The 23,933-nt window shown below is 41.9% G+C and overlaps 1 protein-coding gene and 1 long non-coding RNA gene across 8 annotated transcripts in view; one reads left to right on the forward strand and one right to left on the reverse strand.

Annotated features, from left to right (window-relative positions):
- Positions 1 to 1,213: 1,213 nt before the first annotated feature.
- On the forward strand, positions 1,214 to 23,012 carry LOC148135590 (uncharacterized). 6 transcript variants are annotated; one of them, XR_015755258.1, is made up of 6 exons: positions 1,214 to 1,371; positions 1,969 to 2,050; positions 4,196 to 4,277; positions 11,492 to 11,593; positions 20,160 to 20,241; positions 22,160 to 23,012. XR_015755258.1 is itself a non-coding variant. In XM_087984876.1 (6 exons), exons 3-6 carry the CDS (start codon positions 4,207 to 4,209, stop codon positions 16,797 to 16,799), a joined length of 363 nt encoding a protein of 120 aa, XP_087841002.1. In that variant the 5' UTR covers positions 1,214 to 1,371; positions 1,969 to 2,050; positions 4,196 to 4,206; the 3' UTR covers positions 16,800 to 17,436. The 6 variants fall into 6 exon arrangements, 1 of the variants encoding a protein (XP_087841002.1); XR_015755257.1 differs by having other exon boundaries at positions 11,518 to 11,593; XR_015755259.1 differs by lacking the exons at positions 20,160 to 20,241; positions 22,160 to 23,012 and adding exons at positions 15,333 to 15,445; positions 16,723 to 17,436 and having other exon boundaries at positions 11,518 to 11,593.
- LOC122544646 (uncharacterized) overlaps positions 5,218 to 23,933 on the reverse strand; it is a 57,781-nt gene continuing 39,065 nt past the window's right edge. Inside the window, exons 5-7 of one of the 2 annotated variants that reach the window (XR_015755265.1) lie at positions 18,440 to 18,521; positions 6,932 to 7,060; positions 5,218 to 5,350 (exon numbers count right to left, since the gene is read on the reverse strand). This is a non-coding gene — a long non-coding RNA (uncharacterized LOC122544646). Of the gene's footprint in view, positions 5,351 to 6,589; positions 6,662 to 6,931; positions 7,061 to 18,439; positions 18,522 to 23,933 lie in introns of those variants that run through there. The other variant, XR_015755264.1, reaches the window with a different exon arrangement.

Genomic DNA, 23,933 nt, shown 5'->3' on the forward strand with positions numbered 1-23,933 from the left:
ACCTTGAAGAAGTTCTCCTCCTTTCTCCACAAAGATCTCAGTGAGTTCCTCTCACTGCAACCCCCAGGTCATCTCCTCTACCCTGAATTCTGAACTATTCCCAGGCTTTAGGTCTGTCTGTTTATTTTCTTCCCAATTTGTATGCCTGTTCTTGGCATCAAATAATATCTCACAGAACCCTAAAGTTTTGTTAAGTTTACAAATGTAATACTAAAGTTTTGTAAATTGTAAACCTTTCCAAAATCAGGGCAACCTCCATCTGAAAAGTTAAATGCAGTTGATGTAGGGAGACATCAGCTTGACAGAGGGCAAGTTTGTCTCTGAGCCACACACCATAATAACTTGGAAATATATCCCCTTTCCTTCACTGTCGCTGGATCAAGGTGCTGGAATTCCCTTTTCATGGCATTGTGGGCAAGACATGGACAAAGGCTGTTCCAGAAGGTGGATCACTCCCACCTTCTCAAAGGGGAATAAATGCTAGGCTTAGCCAGCGACGTCCACATCCCCAGAGTGAATAAGCAAAAGCATACAATACATCACAAGGTTTCTGTCTGCAGCGTACCTCACACTGACATCTGTTGTCCACTATACACTCAATGGAGGCCCAGAGACGTTATTGCACACCCCTGCTCCAGGTCTGATTTTTGCACACGCCTCCTGAACCAGAAACAGGGACTAACACTGTGATGCAAGACTCTCTCCAACAGTTACATTCTGCCTTAGTAAGAGTGTTCCACTTATTTCATTTGTGTTACTATTTTCCAGTTATGTTACTTTCTTAAAGGAATTAACATTTGTGGATGAGGGTCAGCAGGATTACATACCACAGTTAACATAAGATCGGACGTGATGTTATCAAATGGGGGAAGCACAGGGGATGGGCCGAGTGGCCGCCAGTTTCTCCGCCCCCTGATCAGATTGTGAGAGAGCCGGAGGGAGGAGTTATTAACATGACCCGGGAATGAGCTCCATTAGAGCTTCATAAAGGGACAATGTCCCAGCTTGAAACCTTCTCTGCCCTTTCCCCCACAGCCCCAATTCCTTTGGTCAAACTGGGAGAGAAGGGAATTGGGGAAATGACCAATTGGTGTTTGTTTCTGTGAAGCATTGGGAAAAGCAACGCATGCGCAATGTAGTCCCTCCGCCAATGCTGATTGATCCTGCCGAGAGGAGCGCATGCGTGAGGCCCTCCCCCAGCGCTGCCATTGAGGAGCATTTACTCAGTGAGTGCAAGAGGTTTGTTTGAAACAGACCGCAATGGAGAGATCAGCGCCCAGGGAAGCGAGGGAACAGCAGGTTCCTTCCAGCAGCTCATCGGGATGGGAGCCTGGGATACAGAGGGGGCTCCGAGACCGGGATTGATTCGGGGTGAGTTCAGGGAGAACCGGGGGCTGTTTGTAAGAGGCCGAGTGGAGCAGGAACTGGTCCCGGAACTTGGAGTGAGCGGGCTGGGGGGACGAGAGAGGCCTTTCTCGGGCTGTGTGTGGGCCTGCTGTGGGAGGCAGAACGGGAAGAAGCTGCTGTGGGACATTCTTGGGGTTTACAATCCTCTGAACTCTGTTGAGATATCATTGTTTTTTGAGATTGTGCAGTCAATATCAGAATCGCAGACCGACCATAGGAATGGGATACTCCTGTAAAAGGAGTGGGTCTTGGGAAAAAAAGATATAGCACCGTTTATTCTCTCTCCAACAGGTAGTTTATTGGGAGTTGCATATTGAACTGTGTGAGCATTCCGGTGGTGAGTAGTCCCATTCACGGAGTTGGGCAGTTGTTGCTCAGTTTCTCCATCTCACTCAATTGGTATTGAAACATATGAAAAACAAACACAATCTCCAGACAGAGGTTCAGCGCAACAATGGAATCAGATCCGTGGTTCTGGTTAAGTTGCTGGCTTATCCTAATGAATATGCAATGGGACTAGCTTCACATTGATTAACGGGTGGTGTCTCTCTCTTCCTCCAGACAAATACCTGAGAGACTAAGACACTGTGATACTTCCTCGGTTCAAAGGGAAGTGTGACCAGCTGCCTCGAGCAAACAGCAGGTATGTAGCCCATTGACATTTACACCAGTTTTGAAGATAGATAAACTGAATCCTCATCCAAAGTAGACACTCAGGAACAGCATTAAAATCTGCATTTTAATAACATTTTTTACAATGTAGATAAACAAATAGATCATTCTGTTACATAGTCTCAACAACCATCCATGAGGTAGCTACTAAGTACAGAGATGGAGGGAAACTGCTCATCAACGGTTTCTCTCTCTCCATTCTCAGTGCATGTCACCCCATTTCCAATAAGTGTCATTATTCACAGCCATCAAGTCACAGAGATGTACAGCACGGAAAAAGACCCTTCGGTCCAAATTGTCCATGCCAGTCAGATATTCCAAACTAAATTTAGTCCCATTTGCCAGCACATGGCCCATATCCCTCTAAACCCTTCCTATTCACATACCCATTCAGGTGCCTTTTAAATATTGTAATTGTACCAGCCTCCACCACTTATCCATGCCATTCATGATTTTATGAGCCTCGATAAAGGTCCCTCTCCAGGGAAAACAGCTCCAGCCTATTCAGCCTCTACCGCTAACTCAAAACCTCCAACCCAGATGAAGCACATTTACATGGAGTTTATCTGTGACTGAGAAGGACAGCATTAATCTTTTACTGAATAGTCATCACAGACAGAGATGACAATTAAATAATGTGATTTCCAAACAATGTCTGCAAAAGTATGAGTTTTTCTTACACCTAAATGACCTCCTAGTGGTCGCCCATGCGCTACTCACAACACCTCCCTTCTATAACCAACTGGCAATACAACTTCATACAGTTCTGCCCATTTCTCATCAGCCTGAATGTGTGATGGTCTCCATTTCCTCATTAAGACATCATTATTAAGATAATAATATGCAGGGATATATTCAGATTCTTTTTCTGTGTTGGCTTTTTGGTACAATTGCTTTAAATTTTCATCTTTCTTCTGTAACTTGGTTAATTTATCTCAGCTAAAGATGTCTGCTTTGTTATCTATCTCTTCCCGGTTTGTCTCAACCATCTGATCAAACAAGGTCTCTGCTAATTTCACTTCAACTTTCTTATCAGTACTCTTTGATCTCTCCTGCTTCAGCTGGTGACTTTGTCACCACACAGTCAGGAAAATTCCCAGGATATATGTCCAGCAATAATTCAGTTGCCTGAGTTTTCACTGGCTTTTCAACCACAGTAGGCAGCACTCCTACCAGTGAATCAACAATATCATTAGCAAGGACACATTGTATTCCCGGAGCTGAGAGTTTGTCCAATACTCCTACCACAACTTCTCCACTCTTCACTGGAAACTGAGTGACAGAGCAGGGAAATGGCTTTGATCATCCAGCTCACTCCAGCCCCAACTGTATCTGGCACTGAACTTTTTCTCCCCAAAGCTGACTGTTCCTGTCCAGAGGAGCGCATGCGTGAGGCCCTCCCCCAGCGCTGCCATTGAGGAGCATTTACTTAGTGAGTGTAAGAGGTTTGTTTGAAACAGCAGGCTCCTTCCAGCAGCACATCGGGATGTGAGCCTGGGATACAGAGGGGGCTCTGACACTGGGCTTGATTCGGGGTGAGTTTAGGGAGAACCGGGGGCTGTTTGTAAGAGGCCGAGCGGAGCAGGAACTGGGCCCAGAACTTGGAGTGAGCGGGCTGGGGGGAAAAGAGAGACCTTTCTCGGGCTGTGTGTGGGCCTGCTGAGGGGGGCAGAGCGGGAAGAAGCTGCTGTGGGACATTCTTGTGGTTTTTAATCCCCTAAACACTGATGGGAAGTCTTTGTTTGGCTTCTATTTCCTGCTGTTTGTTGCGAATAGACATTGAAATGTTGGGAAGTAAAGGGCAGTGATCTAAATGTGATAAAAGTGCCCGTTGTTCTTCCTTCAACAGTTAGTGTTTTTTTTGGGAGCTGAATATTGAACCGTGCAATCATTCTATTTTTGGAGCTGTGCATATGTTGGTTAGTTTTCTTTCATCTGAGTAAATTGTTTCAGAATTTTGCAAACAGGAAAAGACTGGGAGGAGCTCAGTGTTGCTTTGTAACCAGACCTTGCTCTGTTTAAAAACAGAAGTATCATTGTCATGATCTGAATGTTGCATTGATCGGTTGATGTCTTTCTACTCAGAAATGATGATATCTCTCTTTTCTTCCTCCAGGCAAATGTTTGATGGACCAAGATAATGTAATATTTCCTCAGTACAAAGCCAAGTGTGACCAGCTGCTTCTACCAACCAGCAGGTATGTTACAGTTGTCAGATTGGAGAACATCCTTTCCACAGTCACAGAATGGATTGAGTCAGATACATATTGAGCTCAATTTCCAGAAGGATGCATTCAATCCAAGAGTCAGACACTGACGAAATATTTTTTTAAAATTTCTCTTTATACTCCATGTACAACAGCTCAGTTCCACTAACTTCCATTATGCATAGCGAGTTATCATTTGCAACCTCAGAGGGTTAGACTGTATCCTCATATGAAATATACATTCAGGAATTACATTAATCCACATGTAGTAAAGGCAATTTTAAAGTTGCAATCAAGGTGAACAAACAAGTCATGCTGTTAGATTGTTACAACAAGGATATATGAAGAAGATATTGGGTGCAGATGCAGAAGGAAACTTTGATATTTTCAGTAACTGAGAAAGTCAAAATTACATTTTTGATAAATCATTGTCCTGGAAAAGACACAACAATTAAACTATGTAAATTCCAAATGAATCTCTGGGCCAAAGACTGATGTTGAGAGAGTGCTCATAGAGTGTGTACACATGCACAACCACCATCTCCATCCCACCCCAATCTGCGTGCTTGCGCGCATACACCATTCTATCTCACACAAAGCTACTGACTGATTTACAATAGTTGCAAATTGGTACACCATCCTGAAATACACATTACAACATCTAACAGTGATGAAGATCCATATACACCGCAACTAGCAGAAAATATTTCATCAAACTGATTTCTACTCTCAGATCTCAAGTCAAAGAGATTGACAGCACAGAATATGTCTGTTCAAATTATTAAGTCTGCACTGATCAAAAACTGTCTATAACAATACAGTTGATTGAAAGGGATTAGAATTGTTAACTCAATGAGTATTCCATTTCCATAGATTTATTCATGGCAGCAGAGAAGTTGTCATCCCCATCTGTGTCACAACGCCATCCTCCATTTCACCATTTTGTCGGAGTTTTTTTTCAGTCCAGGAAGAAAGTTTTTCTTATTATTCTGTGTGTCTTTCAAAATTTGTTTCAAAAAATCTATGAAGAACCCTGCATTCATCTTGACTATCTCTTCATTAAACTACAAAATAAAATCAAAGAATCCGGATATAGTTTGGTCAAGGACTCAATGGAATCAGATCATTACTATTTAAAGCAGTGCAGAAAGAAAGAGAAAGCTAAAGTTGATAGGTTTGTCAAGCTGCTCCTTTCTTTTAACCAACAAGAGTTGATTGTTCAATAAGTTGAATTTGACTGTTTAAATATTCTTCACTACCAATTGAAAATAAAAGAACTTTTGTTTCCTCCCCCCCCTCCCCCCACCAGAGAGCAACACAAGAATACTGCTAATGGTTTGCACCAGATCCTGCCCAGATTGGTAAATAAAATAGAATTGGCCAATTCTCTTTTCTGCACAAGGAGCATTGTCTTCAGTCAGCTGCGATGCAGTTGAAGTGTTCACTTAGTTGCAAATTGATTCTGTTAATACACCATTAATTCATTGGTTAAAGTATGTCACAATGCAAAAATTGATAGCATCCTGAAAACCAGACCTTGATATCTCCATTGTTCCTGGTTAGACTCTGCACTATAGGACTTAAAAAATTCTCTTGCTTTTCTCCCCTTGCTTTTCTGCTGTAATGTGTTGCATGTTCACCTGTCCATGGACTTTACGGGCTCTAGAACTAAAGAATGTAGGCTGTGGACATTATTTAACTACATGTAGGAGGCCAAAGATTAGCATATATAGAAACACATCCACTTTCGCTGATGGGAGCTGATTCCAGTGGCAATGGATACAACCTCATTCATGTCAAGTAGCAGAAGTTTAAACAATTAATTGTGCTTGCAGTTACTAAAAGTGACATGTTTCAACTTAGACGACACTGAACCACTGTGAAATACAATAACCAAGATTAAGGACCACATTGGTATCAAGTATCAGAGGTTGATCGATTGAATTCAGTTCTCACTCTTGGCCTGGTGCTGATACAAAGACACTTTATCTACACTCACATTCTGGTTGAGGGCCTGAGTAATGCAGAAACATTTCTATACATTTTAATGAATGAAACACTGATTTATAAGGAATTAAACCTTCCTCAGTGTATCAGATCATGACATGCAGAACTGGAAACATGAGGAGATAGACAGACAGAAACTGTCAGTGTGGTATAGGCCAGTACCGCTCCTTCAAAGTGATTCAGATTGGCAGCACAACAGAAAACTCACTCTCTCAGACAGTTAATGGAGAAAGGGAAAAAAGAATGAAATTTAGGCCCAGGTATTTCCAAATATGCACAGTTATAAATTGACTCACCAAACCATTGATCGCTTCAGTTAGTGTTAGATATTACATTTTACAGTGTCCAGCAGCAACTGATAAAGACTCCTACTTACACACAATGTTTTAAAAAAAAAGTCTGAAAACAATAACATTCAGATTCATGGCAAAAGTAAACATTGAACCAACATTAATCCCTCGCTTACAAAGTGTTAGTGAATATTGATCAAGTTTATCCAACACTCAGACCAAACAAATACAACTCATGCTGTAAGGAGAAAGAGATTTCCACCAGATGCTGTTGCATACAAAACCAAACTGGCACTATAGTTATTCAATGGCAGAATACTGCAGAACTAATCTCACGTTAGCATTTACCTTGAGATACTGGCAGTGAGTGGATGAAGTTCAGACGCCCAACAGTGAGTTGAAATTAGTATGGAGAACAGATGAACAACAGCCCAGTGCAGACACAATGGGCTGACTAGCTGTATCAATTCTGTGACTCTGTCATAAATCACAAAATGCAGAAGAGTTTAAGGCCCAATCACAACACCTTTAAAAACTACTATCACAGAATGAATCTCAGTCACAGAGAATTATTTTTCCTAAATTCATTCATGGGATGAGGGCATCACTGGTTAGGCCAGTATTTATTGCCCATCCCTAACTGCTCAGGGGGTAGTTATGAGTCAACCACATTACTGTGGGTCTGGAGACACAAGGATGGCAGTTTCCTTACAGGACATTAGTGAACCAGATGGGTTTTCCTGAAAATCAACCATAGGTTCCTGGTGATGATTGGACTCTCGGAATATTATTGGCTGCCAGAGATTTAAGCAACTTTCATACATAAAAGAGTTGAAAGTAGTTGGTACTGATTGAGTACTTGACTCTCTCAGTCACACAGCAGAAACTGTCAAGTGTAGATCAATTCCAAAACACTCCTACGGGCATAACAGAAACTGACAGGTGTAATTGATAGCTGCTCTCTCATATTCATTCTGCAGAAACTGAAAGGGAGAGAATGATACATAAATATACACGCGCACACACACACACAGGCAACTAAACTAACACATTCACTGAGCAAACACTGGCAGCTACAGTCTGGTTAATGCATTTGCACATTTATAAATAAGATGCTGACAGATACAGATTCATAACTCCATCCTGAGATACCCAGAGCAGAATATAACAGGGACAGATTGGTCAATCGTACACATGTGCACATGGCAGGACATTTCAGAGGAAGACTGATAACTACATTCTCATCACCAAAACTTATTGGAACAGATTATTAACACTCTCTGTTTCAAATTGCATAAATTGACATGTACAGTTTGATAATGACACTCATGTTTACAGCACAGAAACTGACAGGTAGAAATTAATAACAAAAATTGCTGGAAAATCCACAGGTTTGGCAGCTTTGGTGGCGGGAAATCAGACTTAACATTTGAGGTCTAGTGACCCCTCCTCAGAACTGATTGTGTGCATTTTCCTAGCTACCATTTGGTCTTCTCTATGCTGGGGAAACTTGAGAGTAGATTTGGGTGTCCACTGTGCAGAACACTTACATTCTGTCCAGAAAAAATGTCCCTGAGCTTCTAGTAGCGTGCCACTTCAACACACCACCCTGTACCCTGGCCAACATCTGTGTCTCAGGCTTGCTGCAGTGCTCCAGCAAAGTTCATTGCAACCTGGAAGAACAGCACCTCATTTTCTGCTTGAGAACTCACAGTCTTTTGGACTCAATATTGAATTCTACAACTTTAGAACTAGAGCTCTCCCATATCATTACCCAAAACCTCACTCACCACGCAGTGTTATCACAGGGTCTTCTATTGTACACCAAAACTCGCTAACAATCTCTATTAATAGCTATTACCATCCTCGTCTGACTGTGATCCACTAGTTTGTCTGTCCAAATGTTCTTCCCTCTCTTTGGATTCTATATCCATCCACCATTTACTCCCTTACCCTTCAACACACCCTATCTTCTGCAGAAAATCTAATATTTTCCTGGCTACCATCTCTTCACAGGAAGGTTTACTGGACTGGAAATTTTAACTCTGATTTCTGTCCTCAGACTCTGTCAAACCTGCCGAGCTTTTCCAGCAATTTGTTTTAGTTTCTGTTTTAGTTGGAATATTGCATGCAATTTTGGTCTCCTTCCTTTAGGAATGATATTGTGAATCTTGAAAGGGTTCAGAAAAGATTTACAAGGATGTTGCCAGGTTTGGAGGATTTGAGCTATCGGTAGAGGTTGAATAAGCTAGGGCTGTTTTCCCAGGAGCATCGGAGGCCGAGGGGTGACATTATAGAGGTTTATAAAATCATGAGGGGCAGGAATAGGATAAATAGACAAAGTCTTTTCCCTGGGGTGAGGGAGTCCAGAACTAGAGGGCATAGGTTTAGGGTGAGAGGGGAAAGATATAAAAGAGACCTAAGGGGCATGTTTTCATGCAGAGTGTGGTACTTGTATGGAATGGCCTGTCAGGAGGAAGTGGTGGAGGCTGGTACAATTGCAGCATTTAAAAGGCATTGAGATGGGTATATGAATAGGAAGTATTTGGCGGGATATGGGCCGGATGCTGGCAGGTGGGACTGGATTGGGTTGCGATATCTAGTTGGCATCGACAAGTTGGACTGAAGGGTCTGTTTCCGTGCTGTACATCTCTATGACAATGACTCTATGACATTCACCAAGCAGACTTCCTCAGATGGCTAAGGGAATTCAGCATGTCCATAAAGACTCTATTCTGCCATTGAATAACTATAGTGCCAGTTTGGTTTTGTATGCAACAGCATCTGGTGGAGTGTGTAAATCTCATTCTCCTTACAGCATGAGTTGTATTTGTTTGGTCTGAGTGTTGGATAAACTTGATCAATATTCACTAACACTTTGTAAGCGAGGGATTAATGTTGGTTCAATGTTTACTTTTGCCATGAATCTGAATGTTATAGATGCATCACAGAAAGCATCCTATTTGGAGGTGTCACAGCGTAGTATGGCTTCTGTTCTGCCCAAGACCACAAGAAACTACAAAGAGTTGTGATTCAGCCAAGCCCATCACTGAAAGCAGCCTTCCATCCAAAGGCTCAATTTCCACTTCCCCCTGTCTCGGGAAAGCAACGAACAACATGAAAAACCCATCCGACCCCTGTTATACGCTCCTCCACCCAGTTCTGTCAGGTGGAAAATACAGAAGTTTGAATACACCATCGAACAGATTCAAGAACAGCTTCTCCGCTATTATTCGACTTTTGAACGGACCTCTAAATTTTGATGCTAATCTCTGTCTGCACATTCTCTGCAGCTTTAACACTGTATTCCGGATTCTGTTCTAATTACCTTGATGAACTTTGAATGAGATGATCTCCCTGTAAGGTGCACAAAACAATACTTTTCAATTTATCTCAGGACATGTGATAACAATGATCAAATTAAATGAATAACTGCAGTCTTATGTTCATATAGCAGAATCTGAGGGGTACAGGCTGACAACTACAGTCACACAAACTGATAGGAAAAGATGAATAAATCCACTCAAAACACTGGAATTACAGAGCCTGACAGGGTAATATTGATAACTAAACTCTCACATTCACAAAGCAGGAGCTGATAGCAACAGATGAAAACTCAGCTCACACATTCACATAGCAGGGATAGATTGACAATTATGTAAACATATTCACCAAGCAGAAACTGACAGCTACAGATTGATAACTATATTTTTGTATTCACACAGCAGAGTCTGAAAGGTACAGATTGAGTTACACTCACTTTGACAAAGAAGAAATTGACAGGTAGCGAATGATAACTGTACTCCCACATTCACATCGCTGAAATTGACCACTACACTTTGATTAATACACCCATATTCACAGCAGAATCTGATGGGTACTGATCAATAACTGTATTCACATATTGACAGGAAATAAACTGACAGGGACAGGTTGGTATCGACTCTCTCAAATTGATGTAGTAGAAACAGATTGACAATGACACTCTGGTGTCAAATAGCAAAACCTGACAGGTACTGTTTGATAATTGCATTCACACATTGGTATAGCTAAAGCAGACAAATAGAGATCAATATCTACATTCACATAAAGAAACTGATGGGTACAATTTGATGATTGCATTTAATATTCATACAGCAGAAACTGACGGGTAGATACTGATAATGACACTCGCGTTCTGATAGCTGAAACTGACAGGTTCAGGTTGATAACTACACTCTCAGATACACAATAGAAACTGTTCAGGACAGATTGGTATGTAAACTCACATTCACAGGGAAAAAACTGACAGGTACATATTGATGACTAAACTCTCACATCCCCATCAGTGAAACACACAGGGACTGATCTTATTTATATAAAATGTATTTAACAACAGTCCCTGCAAATTTATTCTGTGTGGATATATGAGTTTAGTTCTCAATCTATACCTGTCAGTTTATGCTATGTGAATGTGTGAGTGTATTTATTAATCTGTCTCTGTCAGTCTCTGCAATGCCAAAATGTAAATATTTTACCAGAGTGCAACAGGGACAGATTGATAAAACATTCACTCACACATTTGCACAGCTTATATTAACAGGGACAGTTTGACAGCTGTACTCCCACATTCACCTCGCAGGAACTGACAGGTATGGATTGATAAGGAAACTCTCAGATCCAGAAACGCACTTGTATTGGGTAGCCCTATTGTGGAGCTGTTGAGGTGTTGGTTAGTATCTGGTTCTCAGTGAATTGGTATAGATATTTTTATTACAATCACCAGACAAAGAGCAGCTCAGGCCAAGAATAGAATCAGACCTGTAGTTCTGTTGGACTTGCCGGTTTGAAAGAAAAACAGCCTAATGATTATTAAATGAATGTTACATTCAAAGGTTTGATACTGTCAAACTTAATGTTGATTTACAGGAGATGTCTCTTCTGTCTTCCTCCAGACAAATACTTGAAGGACCAAGACACATTCCCTCGGGGCGAAGCCAAGTGTGATCAGTTCCTTCTAACAAACAGCAGGTATGTTACCGTTGTCAGACTAAAGAACGTCCTTTCCACAGTCACAGAGCAGTTTGAATTAGACTCACATTGAGCTCAATTTCCAGAAGGAACGTTTCAAAGAAAGAGTCAAATACCACCAAGGAATTACAATTTTTTATCTCTCTCTATTCTCCATGCACATCTCCCCATTTCCAATAAATGTTATTATTCACAGTCATATAGTGATAGGTTTATACAGCACTGAAACAGACACTTCAGCTGCACTCATCCATGCCAACCAGATATCCTGAAGTAATCCAGTCTCATTTGCCAGCAAATGGTCCATATCCCTCTACACCCTTCCTGTTCTTGTATCCTTTTCAATGGTGTAATTGTACCAGTCTCCACCAATTTCTCTGGCAGCTCATTCTATACACACACTACGTCACATAGAAAAAATTGCCCTCCAGATCCCTTTTAAATCTTCCCCTCTAACCTTAAGCCTATGTCCTCTTGCTCTGGACTCCCATACCCCAGGGAATAAATGTTGTTCATTTATCCTATCCATAGCTCTCATGATTTTATAAACCTCTATTAGGTTCCCCCTCTGAAAACAGCCTTAAGCGTATTCAACCTCTCCCGATACCTCAAATACTCCAACCCTGGCAACATCCTTATATTTCTTTTCTGAACCCCTTCAAGTTTCACAATATCTTTCCTATAGGTAGGAGACCAGAATTGCATGCAATATTCCAACAGTGGCCTAACCAATGTCCTGTACAGCTGCAACATGATTTCTCAACTCCTATAATCAATTCACTGACCAATAAAGGAAAGCATACCAAACGCCGCCTTCACTATCCTATCCACCTGCAACTCCACTTTCAAGGAGTTATGAACCTGCACTCCAAGGTCTCTTTGTTCAGCAACACTCCCTAGGATCTTATCATTAAGTGTATAAGTCTTGCTAAGATTTGCTTTCCTAAAATGCAGTAACTCACGTTTATCTAAATTAAACTCCATCTGCCACTTTTCAGCCCACTGGCCCATCTGATCAAGATCCTGTTGTAATTTGAGGTAATCTTCTTCGCTGTCCATTACACCTCCTATTTTGGTGTCATGTGCATACTTACTAACTATACCTCTTGTCAGGTGGGTCAGTGGGCTGAGGAGTGGCAGTTGTAGTTTAGTTTACATACATTTTGAGAAGGCAAACCAAGACACGAATTCCACGCTTAATGGTAGGGCACTGGGGAGTGTTGCTGAACGAAGAAACCTCAGTGTGCCGGTGAAGATTTCCTTGAATATACTTCAACAGGTTTATTTGGAAGCACTAGCTTTCAAAACATTATTCCTTCTTCAACCACCTGATGAAGGTACAGTGCTTCAAAAGCTAGTGTTTCCAAATAAACCTGTTGGACGAAGACCTGGTGTTGTGTCATTTTTCACTTTGTCCACCCGAGTTCAACACTGGCACCTCCAAGTCCATGAAAGTAGTTGCACATCGGCAGGATGGTGAAAAAGACATTTGACATGCTTGCCTTTATTGTTCAGAATACTGAGTGTAGGAGTTGGGAGGTCATCTGGTGGCTGTGCTGGACATTGGTGAATCCAAGTTTTGGGAGATTGTGTACAATTTTCACCAACCTGCTACAGGAAGGATGTTGTTAAATTTGAGGTGGTACAGTAAAGATTTACAAGGACGTTATAGAGATATAGAGTTGTACAGCATAGATACAGACCCTTTGGCCCACCATGTCCATGATGTTCAACAAGCACCAAACTGCATTCGTCCCATTTACCTGCACTTGGCCCACAGCTGACTCTACCCTGGATTTTTAAAGGCACGTCCAGATGCTGCTTAAATGCTGTACAAATACCCAACCACCCTCTCAGGCAGAACGTTCCAAATTTTACCCATCCTCTGGGTCAAAATATTTTTTTCACATTTCCTCTAAGCTGTTTTCTCCTCAACTTCAACTTGTGCCCTCTGGACTTAGACACATCGGCCACGGAGAGAAAGATTCTCTCAACCTACTCTGCCTACATTTCTGGTAATCTGGTATTCTTCAGTCAGATCCTCCCTCAGCCTCCTCTGCTCCAAGGAAACAAAACTCAGCCTGTCCAGTCTTGCCTCATAACGGAGACTTTCCAACCCACTGCACCCTCTCCAGTATAATCACATCCTTCTGATAGGGTGGCAGCCTGACCTGCACATAATATTCAATCTGTGGCCTAATCAATGTTCTATAAAGTTGCCGTAAGAGTGCCTTGCTTTTCAATTGTATAGCTCAGGTAATAAAGACCAGCATTGTGTATGCCTTCTTCAGCAGCCTGTCTGCCTGTGCTGTTTCCTTCTGGGATCTATAGACTTGTATACCAAGGTCCCTTTGTTCCTCAGTACTCCCTCGGGACTTACCCTTCATTTTGTAATTCTTTCCCTTGTTAGACCTCCTAACATGCATTATCTCACACTTATCACAAATATCAGAGCCATTGTTCTGCCGTGGTACTCATACTGTAGTCTGAGACCATCCCCCTCACTGTCAGCAGTGCTGCCAATTTTCATGTCGAAGAAGAAAGAACAGTACAGCACAGTCACATGCCCTTTGTCCTCCAAGCCTGCACCAACACATTTTGCACTTCCACACTAAAATCTCATCCAGAAACATAGTAATTGTACCTTCTACATTCACATCCAAGTCGTTAATGTACATAACAGCAAGTGTCCCAGCACTGATCCCTGTGGGACACCGCTGGTCACAGGCTTCCAATCACAAATACAACCCATCACAATCACACTTTGTATCCTGTCTGCAACTAATTTCATTGATTAGGTGTCTCCAAGGACAGGGTATACAAAGTAAGAGGGAGGAACATATTAATCACATTGTATGTGATTGTTCACAGAAAGTGTACAAAAGATACTTTTTTTATTGTAAAATCAGAGTGTGCCATGGATCTCTCCTCCCAGGCACTTTTCCCATCAGTATATTTCGTTGCCAGGACAAGAGGATTTGAGTTATGGGAAAAGGCCAAATAGGCTGTTGTTTTTTTCCCCCTGGACTGTCTGAGGCTGAGGTATGACCTTATTGAGGTTAGTAAAATCATGAGTGACATTGAGAGGGTGAATACGCAAGGTCTTTTTTCTAATGTTGGGGAGACCAAAAATAGAGGGCATAGGTTTAAGGTGAGAGGGAAAAGATTTAAAAAGCACTTGTGGGGTTACTTTATCATTGCAGAGGTTAGTGCTTGTAGGGAATGAGCTACCAGAGGAAGTGGAGGTGGTGGGTACAATTACAACCTTATGTAGGCACCTGGATCAGTACATGAATAGGAAGAGTTTAGAGGGAGACAGACCAAATGCTGGCAAATGGGACTTGGTCAGATTAGGATCTTTGGTCAGCACTAACAGCATGGACCAAAGGACCTGTTTCTGTGCTGTTCAACTGTATGACACTCTGGCTGGGAGACAGGTACAGCGGGCTGGGAGACGGTACATCGGGCTGGGAGAGAGGTACACCGGGCTGGGAGTCAGGTACACCGGCTGGGAGACAGATATACCAGGTTGGGAGACAGGTACACCAGGCTGGTAGATATCACTACTCCCAGTTAGATTCCGCACTATGAGAATTGCAAAAGTCCATTGCTTTTCCCACCTTGACTTTTACGATCAGCACAGACTTGTTTCTGTGGCAATGTGTTACAGTTTTACTTGTTTGTGAATCCTACAGATACAAACAATTACAGAAAATAAGATCTTTCCCATTCACTTCAGGAAACGTGAACTGAGAACTCTCTCCTGTCCCACTCGACTAACTGGCTGTCCACTTTACAGCAAACATTTAAACTGTTCAGTAACACAATGCAGGAAGACTGAAGCAGGGTCAAGTGAGTATGGGCATCCTCCCTGTGTCATAACTGTTTCTTTCAAAACTCTTTTTTTATATATAAAACCTGTGTAAACACACAATGGAGAACAGCCTGAGTAGTCAACATTAAATTTTAGTTTCTAAGTTCTTTACGAGACAATGTGGCTCTACTCTGTGGCGGCCTGTCACATCTGAGCAGAGTTTTGAAGGACCAGTCCCATTGAATAGCACAGACTGACAGGTAGATAGTAATTCCCAAGTACACAAGCCGTACAAGTGAATGGAAGGGCAGAGCAAACAGTTGCTGACTGTGCCAGTTATTGTCCTTATTCATGTAATGAAGGGTGTGAAGGAAACTGATTTCTGGACTCAACAAAGAATGATATAGTACCAATACACATTGGGTATAGAATAACTTGCAAAGCCATTCCTGATGAAGGGCTTTTGCCTGAAATGTCGATTTCGCTGCACTTTGGTTGCTGCGTGAACTGCTGTGCTCTTCCAGCACCACTGATCCAGAAGCACATAAATACTGTCAGGTTAGTTGGTCCACCGGCAAAAATAGAAAAATCATGCCCACAAGGATCACATGGTTGGGAGAGCTAGCATTTCATTAATGAAGTTAAATAGGACAGAGTAAGAGTGAAATATGTCAATCCCAGTGTACAAATGAACTTCCAATTGAATTTAAATGCATGGCATCATATTGGTCAAAAAGTAAACTCCACTTGTTTATTCAGAAATACTGAACCCCCTATTGCATGTTCACAATATATTCCAGTTAAATGTGGAAAGAAGTAAATAAACATTTAGGTTAATTATTCCTCCAATTATCTTACCATGGTTTAAACTTGCTGTCTGACTCTATGACTGTATGTAATTCATGTATCAATTCTGTTTGTCCAAACTGGAGTAATTAGATAGCAGGCCAAGTGTCAGATTGAAACAGATATTGCAATTTAATTCATTTCCACAAAGTGAAAACAGAACACATCTCTTACAAAATGACTGAATAAATACTTTGTTCGTTTTCAAGTGGTCCAAAGGGAAATTAAATATTGACATGAAAAGGTACACATTCAGACAGATTCCCAGAGGTTATTGGACACAGAATGAAAAAGCTCTTATAAAGTGTTCTTGTTATAAACATGTGAACAATAAATTCAAAATGCACATTCAGAATATAACTTACAATCATAAACCATACCATAGAATAAAAGTTGTGGAAATTGTCTAAACTGCTCTAGACTGTCAGAGACTGACAATGGTACTAAAAAGTCTCACTTTCATTTACAGAATTTCTCCAGTGCAGATATGTCATTTGGCCCATCCCTCTACAACAACTCTCCAAAGCGGATCCCACCCAGATGTAGACCCCACCCAATCCTCATAACTCCACGTTTACCATAGTTAACTCACTGACACTGCACATCCTTGAAGACTATAGGACGATTGACCATGGCTAATCCAGCAAACCTGCACATGTTTGGACCATGCAGAAAAACAAGAGCACCCAGAGGAAATCCATGGAGACACGGGCAGAACGTGCAAACTACACAGAGATAATGAAGCATGGTTGGAATTAAATCTGTTTCCCTGGTGCCACTGTGCCAACATGCCATCCTGATATGGATGGCAATCGATGAAATCTTATTCATGTTGAGCAACAGAGATTTGAAGTAAATAGAACTCCTGCAGTTTTGGCAAGTGTCATGTTAAATAGAGACAAGTGTGTCAGTACACTCACTTATTCACAGAATACAAACTGACAGGTACAGATACTTTCAGGTACAGATGCACTCATCCATTCATATGGTTGAAGCTGTCAGGGATAGACTGATGATTGCACAAACACATTCACATTGCAGAAACAGACTGGTACATTTTGATAATATACTCACATAATCCCAGAGGAAAATCTGACAGGTATATATTGATAACTACATTTTTACATTCACCGAGAACCGAATGAGGCAGATTGATAACTAACATCACATTGACATAGCAAAAGCTGACAGGTAGAGACTGATAATGACACTCATATTCACATAGCAGAATCTGACATGGGTAGATAGATTATTGGACCGTCATCTTCACATCACAGAAACTGACAGGGAGAGATAGATAACTAGACAGTCATATTCAAGTTGGAGAAACTGATGGACAGATCAATAACTACACTTCCATATTCACAGATCAGAAACTGACAGGTACAGATGGATAGGTGAAAGTGATGCTGGAGATTAGAGTCAGGAGTGTGGTGCTGGAAAAGCACAGCAGGTCAGGAAGCATCCAAGGAGCAGAAGAATTGAGGTTTGGGCTAAAAGCCCTTCATCAGTACAGATGGATAACTAAACCATACAGTGACATAGCAGAAACTGACAGGGAAAGAATGACAACCACACCCATGCATTCATGCCCCAGAAAGCAAAAGGTACACTTCAATATAGACCCCCACATGTACACTTGGCAGAAGATGGCAGGTAGATATTGATAACAATGTTCAAATTTTAACAATGCTGAAACTGACATGGACAGATTGATAATTAAACAAGCACATTCACAGAGCAAAAACTGTCATATTCACATAGCAGAAACCAGTAGGCATGGGGTGATAACTTCACTCAAGTATGCATATACGAGAATCTTATTGGGAGAGAGTAATACCTCTACTCATATATTCAGTGAGTGGAAACCAACAAGTACAGGCAGATAACTTCACTCAAGTATGCACATTGCAGAAACTGACGGAGAGAGTGACAATTGTACTCACATATTCACGTGTCAGAATCTGCAAGTTGCAGATTGATATATAGGCTCTCATTGTAAGTATAAAATGGTTGAGCATATTCTTACTGGAGATCCCACCCCTGCTATTGGGGCAGCACAGTGGCTCAGTGGTTAGCACTGCCTCACGCACCAGAGTCCCTGGTTTGATTCCAGCCTTGGGTGACTGTCTGTGTGCAGAAGTTGATATTCATAGGGTATGGGAGTGGAGCGTAGTGAGTCTTACCTGAGTCTGTCCAAAGTGGTATCTGGTACATTCAAACTTGTAGGTACTACATGAAACACATTCTTATGTCAATGGATGACACCTACAGAGTAAAACAAATTACACTTCAGAAGATTTGAGTTACAGTCCAGTAACATACTGACATGTAAAGATTGTGAAATAGGATTTACAAAAATGCTTTTCATCCCAGAAACAGACAGCGCAGATTGGTGTTGAGAGAGTGGTGCTGGAAAAGCACAGCAGGTCAGACAGCATCCGAGGAGCAGGAGAATCAATGTATCGGGCATAAGAGCCCATCATCTCGACTTTTCAGGCATAAGCCCTCTGATCCTCAGCATCTGCAGAACTCACCTTTCCTCAGGGCACAGATTGCAGGAATATTTCTAAGTGGCTGGCAAATAGTGTAACGTTTTACTGCTTAGATCAGTGCTTGATGGATACAGAATAGTGTATTGAAGTAACACTAATTGACTATTACACAAAGGAACAAAGTCTGAATGAACAGTTGTTGAGTTAATGCCAAATGTGTAAATAAGGACAAGACAGATACAAAGTTAAAATGACACATATATAGCATTGTCACAGTTGCTTGTTAACAGGCATTCGCATAACACTGAGAAATGCTATAAATCCCTATATGAAGCTGCACGGTACCTAAGCAGTTATTGATAGGTCTCTGGGCCCACAGTTATCAATCAAGTTCTCAGAAATATATTAATCCCACACTCAAGACGTGATTCAACTCTTGACTCAAGAAAAGTATGACATAGAAATTTCTTCTTTCCATTTCTCTTTAACTCGGTCCAATTGAGAATGAGTTGCCTCAACTCCAAGCGTAGAAAACACTCACGGTCAGGTTCCAGCGGATTGTGTAACTTGATGACGAATGTAACCACAATTTCAAATGGATGAGTTTTTTTTTCACACAGTGATAAATTCTGTGTTAATTCAGAGGAATTGACAGACAGAGCAGGGCAATGTCTTTGATCATCCAGCTCCGCCTCCAGCTCACTCCAGCCCCAACTGTATCTGGGACTGAACATTTTCTCCCCAAAGCTGACAGTTCCTGAGTAGAGGAGCGCATGCGTGAGGCCCTCCCCCAGCGCTGCCATTGAGGAGCATTTACTCAGTGAGTGCCAGAGGTTTGTTTGAAACAGACCGCAATGGAGAGATCAGCACCCAGGGAAGTGAGGGAACAGCAGGCTCCTTCCAGCAATACATCGGGATGGGAGCCTGGGACACAGGGGGCTCCGAGACCGGGATTGATTCGGGGTGAGTTCAGAGAATTCAGAATTTCCCCCTGTTTGTTGAGATTGTGCAGTCAATATCGGAATCGCAGACCGACTGTAGGAATGGGATACTCCTGTAAAAGTGTGTCTTGGGAAAAAAAGATATAGCGCCGTTTTTTTCTCTCTCCAACAGGTAGTGTATTGGGAGTTGCATATTGAACTGTGTGAGCATTCCAGTGGTGAGTAGTCCCATTCACGGAGCTGTGCAGTTGTTGCTCAGTTTCTCCATCTCACTCAATTGGTATTGAAACACATGAAAAACAAACACAATCTCCAGACAAAAGTAGCTCATGCAGCAATGGAATCCGATCCGTGGTTCTGTTTAAGTTGCTGGCTTATCCTAACGAATATGCAATGAATGTGACATTGATCAATATTGCCAGACTCGCCTCATGTTGGTTAACAGGGGGTGTCTCTCTATCTTCCTCCAGACAAATACCTGAGGGACTAAGACACTGTGATACTTCCTCAGTTCAAAGGGAAGTGTGACCAGCTGCCTCGAGCAAACAGCAGGTATGTAGCCCATTGACATTTACACCAGTTTTGAAGATAGATAAACTGAATCCTTATCCCAAATAGACACTCAGGAATAAGATTAAAATCTGAATTTAATAAGAACATTTTCTACAATGTAGATAAACAAATAGATCATACTGTTACATAATTTCAACAACCATCCGTGAGGTAGCTGCTAAATACAGAGATAGAGGGAAACTGTGCTCATCAACAGTTTCTCTCTCTCTTTTCTCAGTGCACATCACCCCATTTCCAATGAGTGTTATTATTCACAACCATCGAGTCATAGAGATGTACAGCACAGAAACAGACCCTTCGGTCCAATTCGTCCATGCCGATCAGATATCCCAAACTAATCAAGTCCCATTTGCCAGCAGATGGCCCATATCCCTCTAAACCCTACCTATTCACATACCCATTCAGGTGCCTTTTAAATATTGTAATTGTGCCAGCCTCCACCACTTATCCATGCTGCTCATGATTTTAAGAACCTCGATAAAGGGTTGTGAAGAAGGCACGTGGAATGCTCTCCTTCATGGGCAGAGGGATGGAATTCAAAAGTAGGGATATAACAATGAAACCGTATAAGGCACTGGTGAGGTTACAACTGGAGTATTGTGTGCAGTCGGGTCACCACATCACAGGAAGGACATCATTGCTGTGGAGAGAGTGCAGAGGAGATTTACTGGAATGTTGCCAGTGCTGGTGAATTGTAGCTATCGGGAGAGATTGGAGAGGTTGGGGTTATATTCTTTGGAACAGAGGTGCCATGATTAAGGAATATTAAATAGTGAATAGACTGGATTACATTACAGTGTGGAAACAGGCCCTTCGGCCTAACAAGTCCACACCGACCCGCCGAAGCGCAACCCACCCCTACCCCTACATTTACCCCTTACCTAACACTACGGGCAATTTCGCATGGCCAATTCACCTGACCTGCACATCTTTGAACTGTGGGAGGAAACCGGAGCACCCGGAGGAAACCCACGCCAACACGGGGAGAACGTGCAAACTCCACACAGTCAGCTCAATACTAAACAGTGAGCTACGAATGAAGGAGCAGAACTCCGAAAGCTCGTGCTTCCAAATATGCCTGTTAAATTATACCCTGGTGTTGTGTGATTTTTCACAAAATAGTCAGAGGGAGAGATTAGAGTACACAGGAGGAACCTGTTTCCTTTGGCAGAGAGTTCAAACACCAGGCATCATTGATTCAAACGAAGTGGTGTCGGATTACATGATATGTGAGGAAAATGTTTTTTATGCATAGAGTCGTGGGTATCTGGAATTCATTGCCTGATTTGGTGGTGTAGGCAGAGACCCTAAACTCTTTTAAACAAAAATCCCTGGAACTGCACCTCAAGTTCCGTTAACTGCAAGGCTATGGGCTACGGCGAGAAGATGGGATGAGAAAGGGCCTCTGGGGGTCTTTGGATTGGCATGGACAAGATGGGCTGAATAGCTCCCTCTGTGCTGTATTATTTTTATGATTCAGTAGGTATCAATTGGACCTTGCCAGACTTTGCAGAATGAATATGTAAATATATTGACCATATAATGAATGTTACAGTTTGATAACTACACTCACACATTCACCAAGCAGGAACTGACAGGTATAGATCAATAACCAAACTCACATATCCAAATACCCACTTGTATCTGGTAAGCCCCATTTATGGAGCTGTTTGGGTGTTGTTTCATTTCTGGAACTCATTCCTTTGGGCTTAGAATTTTAAGAAAAATTGGACAAGGAACAGCTCAGGGTAGGAGTGGAATCAGACCCGTGGTTCTGTTTAAATTGCTGGCTTTAAATTAAAAAAAACCTGAATGATGAGGAACTGAATGTTACATTGATGTTGCCAATCACAATTGATGTTGATGTACAGGAGGTATCCCTTCTGTCTTCCTCCAGGCAAGTACTCAAAGGACAAAGACAATGTAATATTCCCTCGGTACAGAGCCAAGTGTGACCAGCTGCTTTGAACAACCAGCAGGTATGTTACCACTATCAGAGTGAAGAACATCCTTTCCACAGTCACAGAGTGGATGGAGTCAGGATCACATTGAGCTCCATTCCCAGAGAGATGTGTTCAAAACAAGAGTCAAACACCACCGAGGAAATGGAAGTTTATATTTTTAAATCTATATTCTAAATGCATCCTACCCAGTTTCAATCAACTTGAATGAATTCTCATCCAAAATATACACTGCATTAAAATCTGAACATCGAACAGTACAGGACAAGAACGGGTCCTTCAGCCCACCATGTTGTGCCGAACATGCCGCCAAAATGCAATTAATCTCTCCTGCCTGGCCTTGGTCCATAACCCTCCATTTTTTACATATTCATTTGCTTATCTAAAAGTCCTTTCTATACTCTTATTGTAACTTCCTCCATCTCCACCCCTGGCAGTGTGTTTCACTGCTACCACTCTCTTTGTTTAAAAATAAAACTGCCCCTTATATCTCAGAGTCATAGAGATATACAGCATGGAAACAGACCCTTTGCTCCAACCAGTCCATGCCGACCAGCTATCCCAATCCAATCTAGTCCCACCTGCCAGCACCGGCCCATATCCCTCCAAACCCTTCCTAATCATATACCAATCCAAACACCTCTTAAATATTCCAATTGTACTAGCCTCCACCACTTCATCTGGCAGCTCATTCCATACCCGTACCACCCTCTGTGTGAAAAAGGTGTCCCTTAGGTCTCTTTTAAATCTTTCCCTCTTAAGTATACTCATACTTCCTTTATACTCTAAGGATTCCTACTGTTTTTATACTCCCGAACGATTCACTTGATCTATCCTGTCTATACCTGACATATGGTTCCTTCTTTTTCTTAACCATACACTCAATTTCTTTCGTCATCCAGCATTCCCTATGCCTACCAGCTTTTCCTTTTATCCTGACAGGAATGTACTCTCTCTGGATTCTTGTTATCTCAGTTCTGAAGGCTTCCCATTTTCCAGCCGGCCCTTTAGCTGCGAACATCTGCCTCCAATCAGCTTTCGAAAGTTCTTACCCAATACCGTCAAAATTGGTCTTTCTCCAATTTAGAACTTCAACTTTTAGATCTCGTCTATCCTTTTCCATCACTATTTTAAATTGAATAGAATTATGGTCGCTGGCCCAAAGTGCTCCTCCACTGACACCTCAGTCAGCTGCCCTGCCTTATTTCCCAAGAGTAGGTCAAGTTTTGCACCTTCTCTAGTAGGTACATTCACATACTGAATCAGAAAATTGTCTTGTAAGCACTCAACAACTTGCTCTCCATCTAAACCCTTAACACTATGGCAGTCCCAGTCGATGTTTGAAAAGTTAAAATCCCCTACCATAACCACCCTATTATTCTTACAGATAGCTGAGATCTCCTTACATGTTTGTTTCTCAATTTCCCTCTGACTATTCGGGGGTCTATAATACAATCACAATAAGGTGATTATCTCTTTCTTATTTCTCAGTTCCACCCAAATAACTTCCCTGGATGTTTTTTCAGGAATATCCTCCCTCAGCACCGCTGTAATGCTATCCCTTATCATAAATGCCACTACCCCTCCTCTCTTGCCGATCTTTCTATCCTTCCTGTAGCATTTGTATCCTGGAACATTAAGCTGCCAGTCCTGCCCATCCCTGAGCCATGTTTCAGTAATTGCTATGATATCCCAGTCCCATGTTCCTAA

The sequence above is a fragment of the Chiloscyllium plagiosum genome, unplaced genomic scaffold (assembly GCF_037043375.1).
Source record: "Chiloscyllium plagiosum isolate Xiang-an unplaced genomic scaffold, Cpla_swu_hap1 HiC_scaffold_49, whole genome shotgun sequence".
Classification (NCBI taxonomy): domain Eukaryota; kingdom Metazoa; phylum Chordata; class Chondrichthyes; order Orectolobiformes; family Hemiscylliidae; genus Chiloscyllium; species Chiloscyllium plagiosum.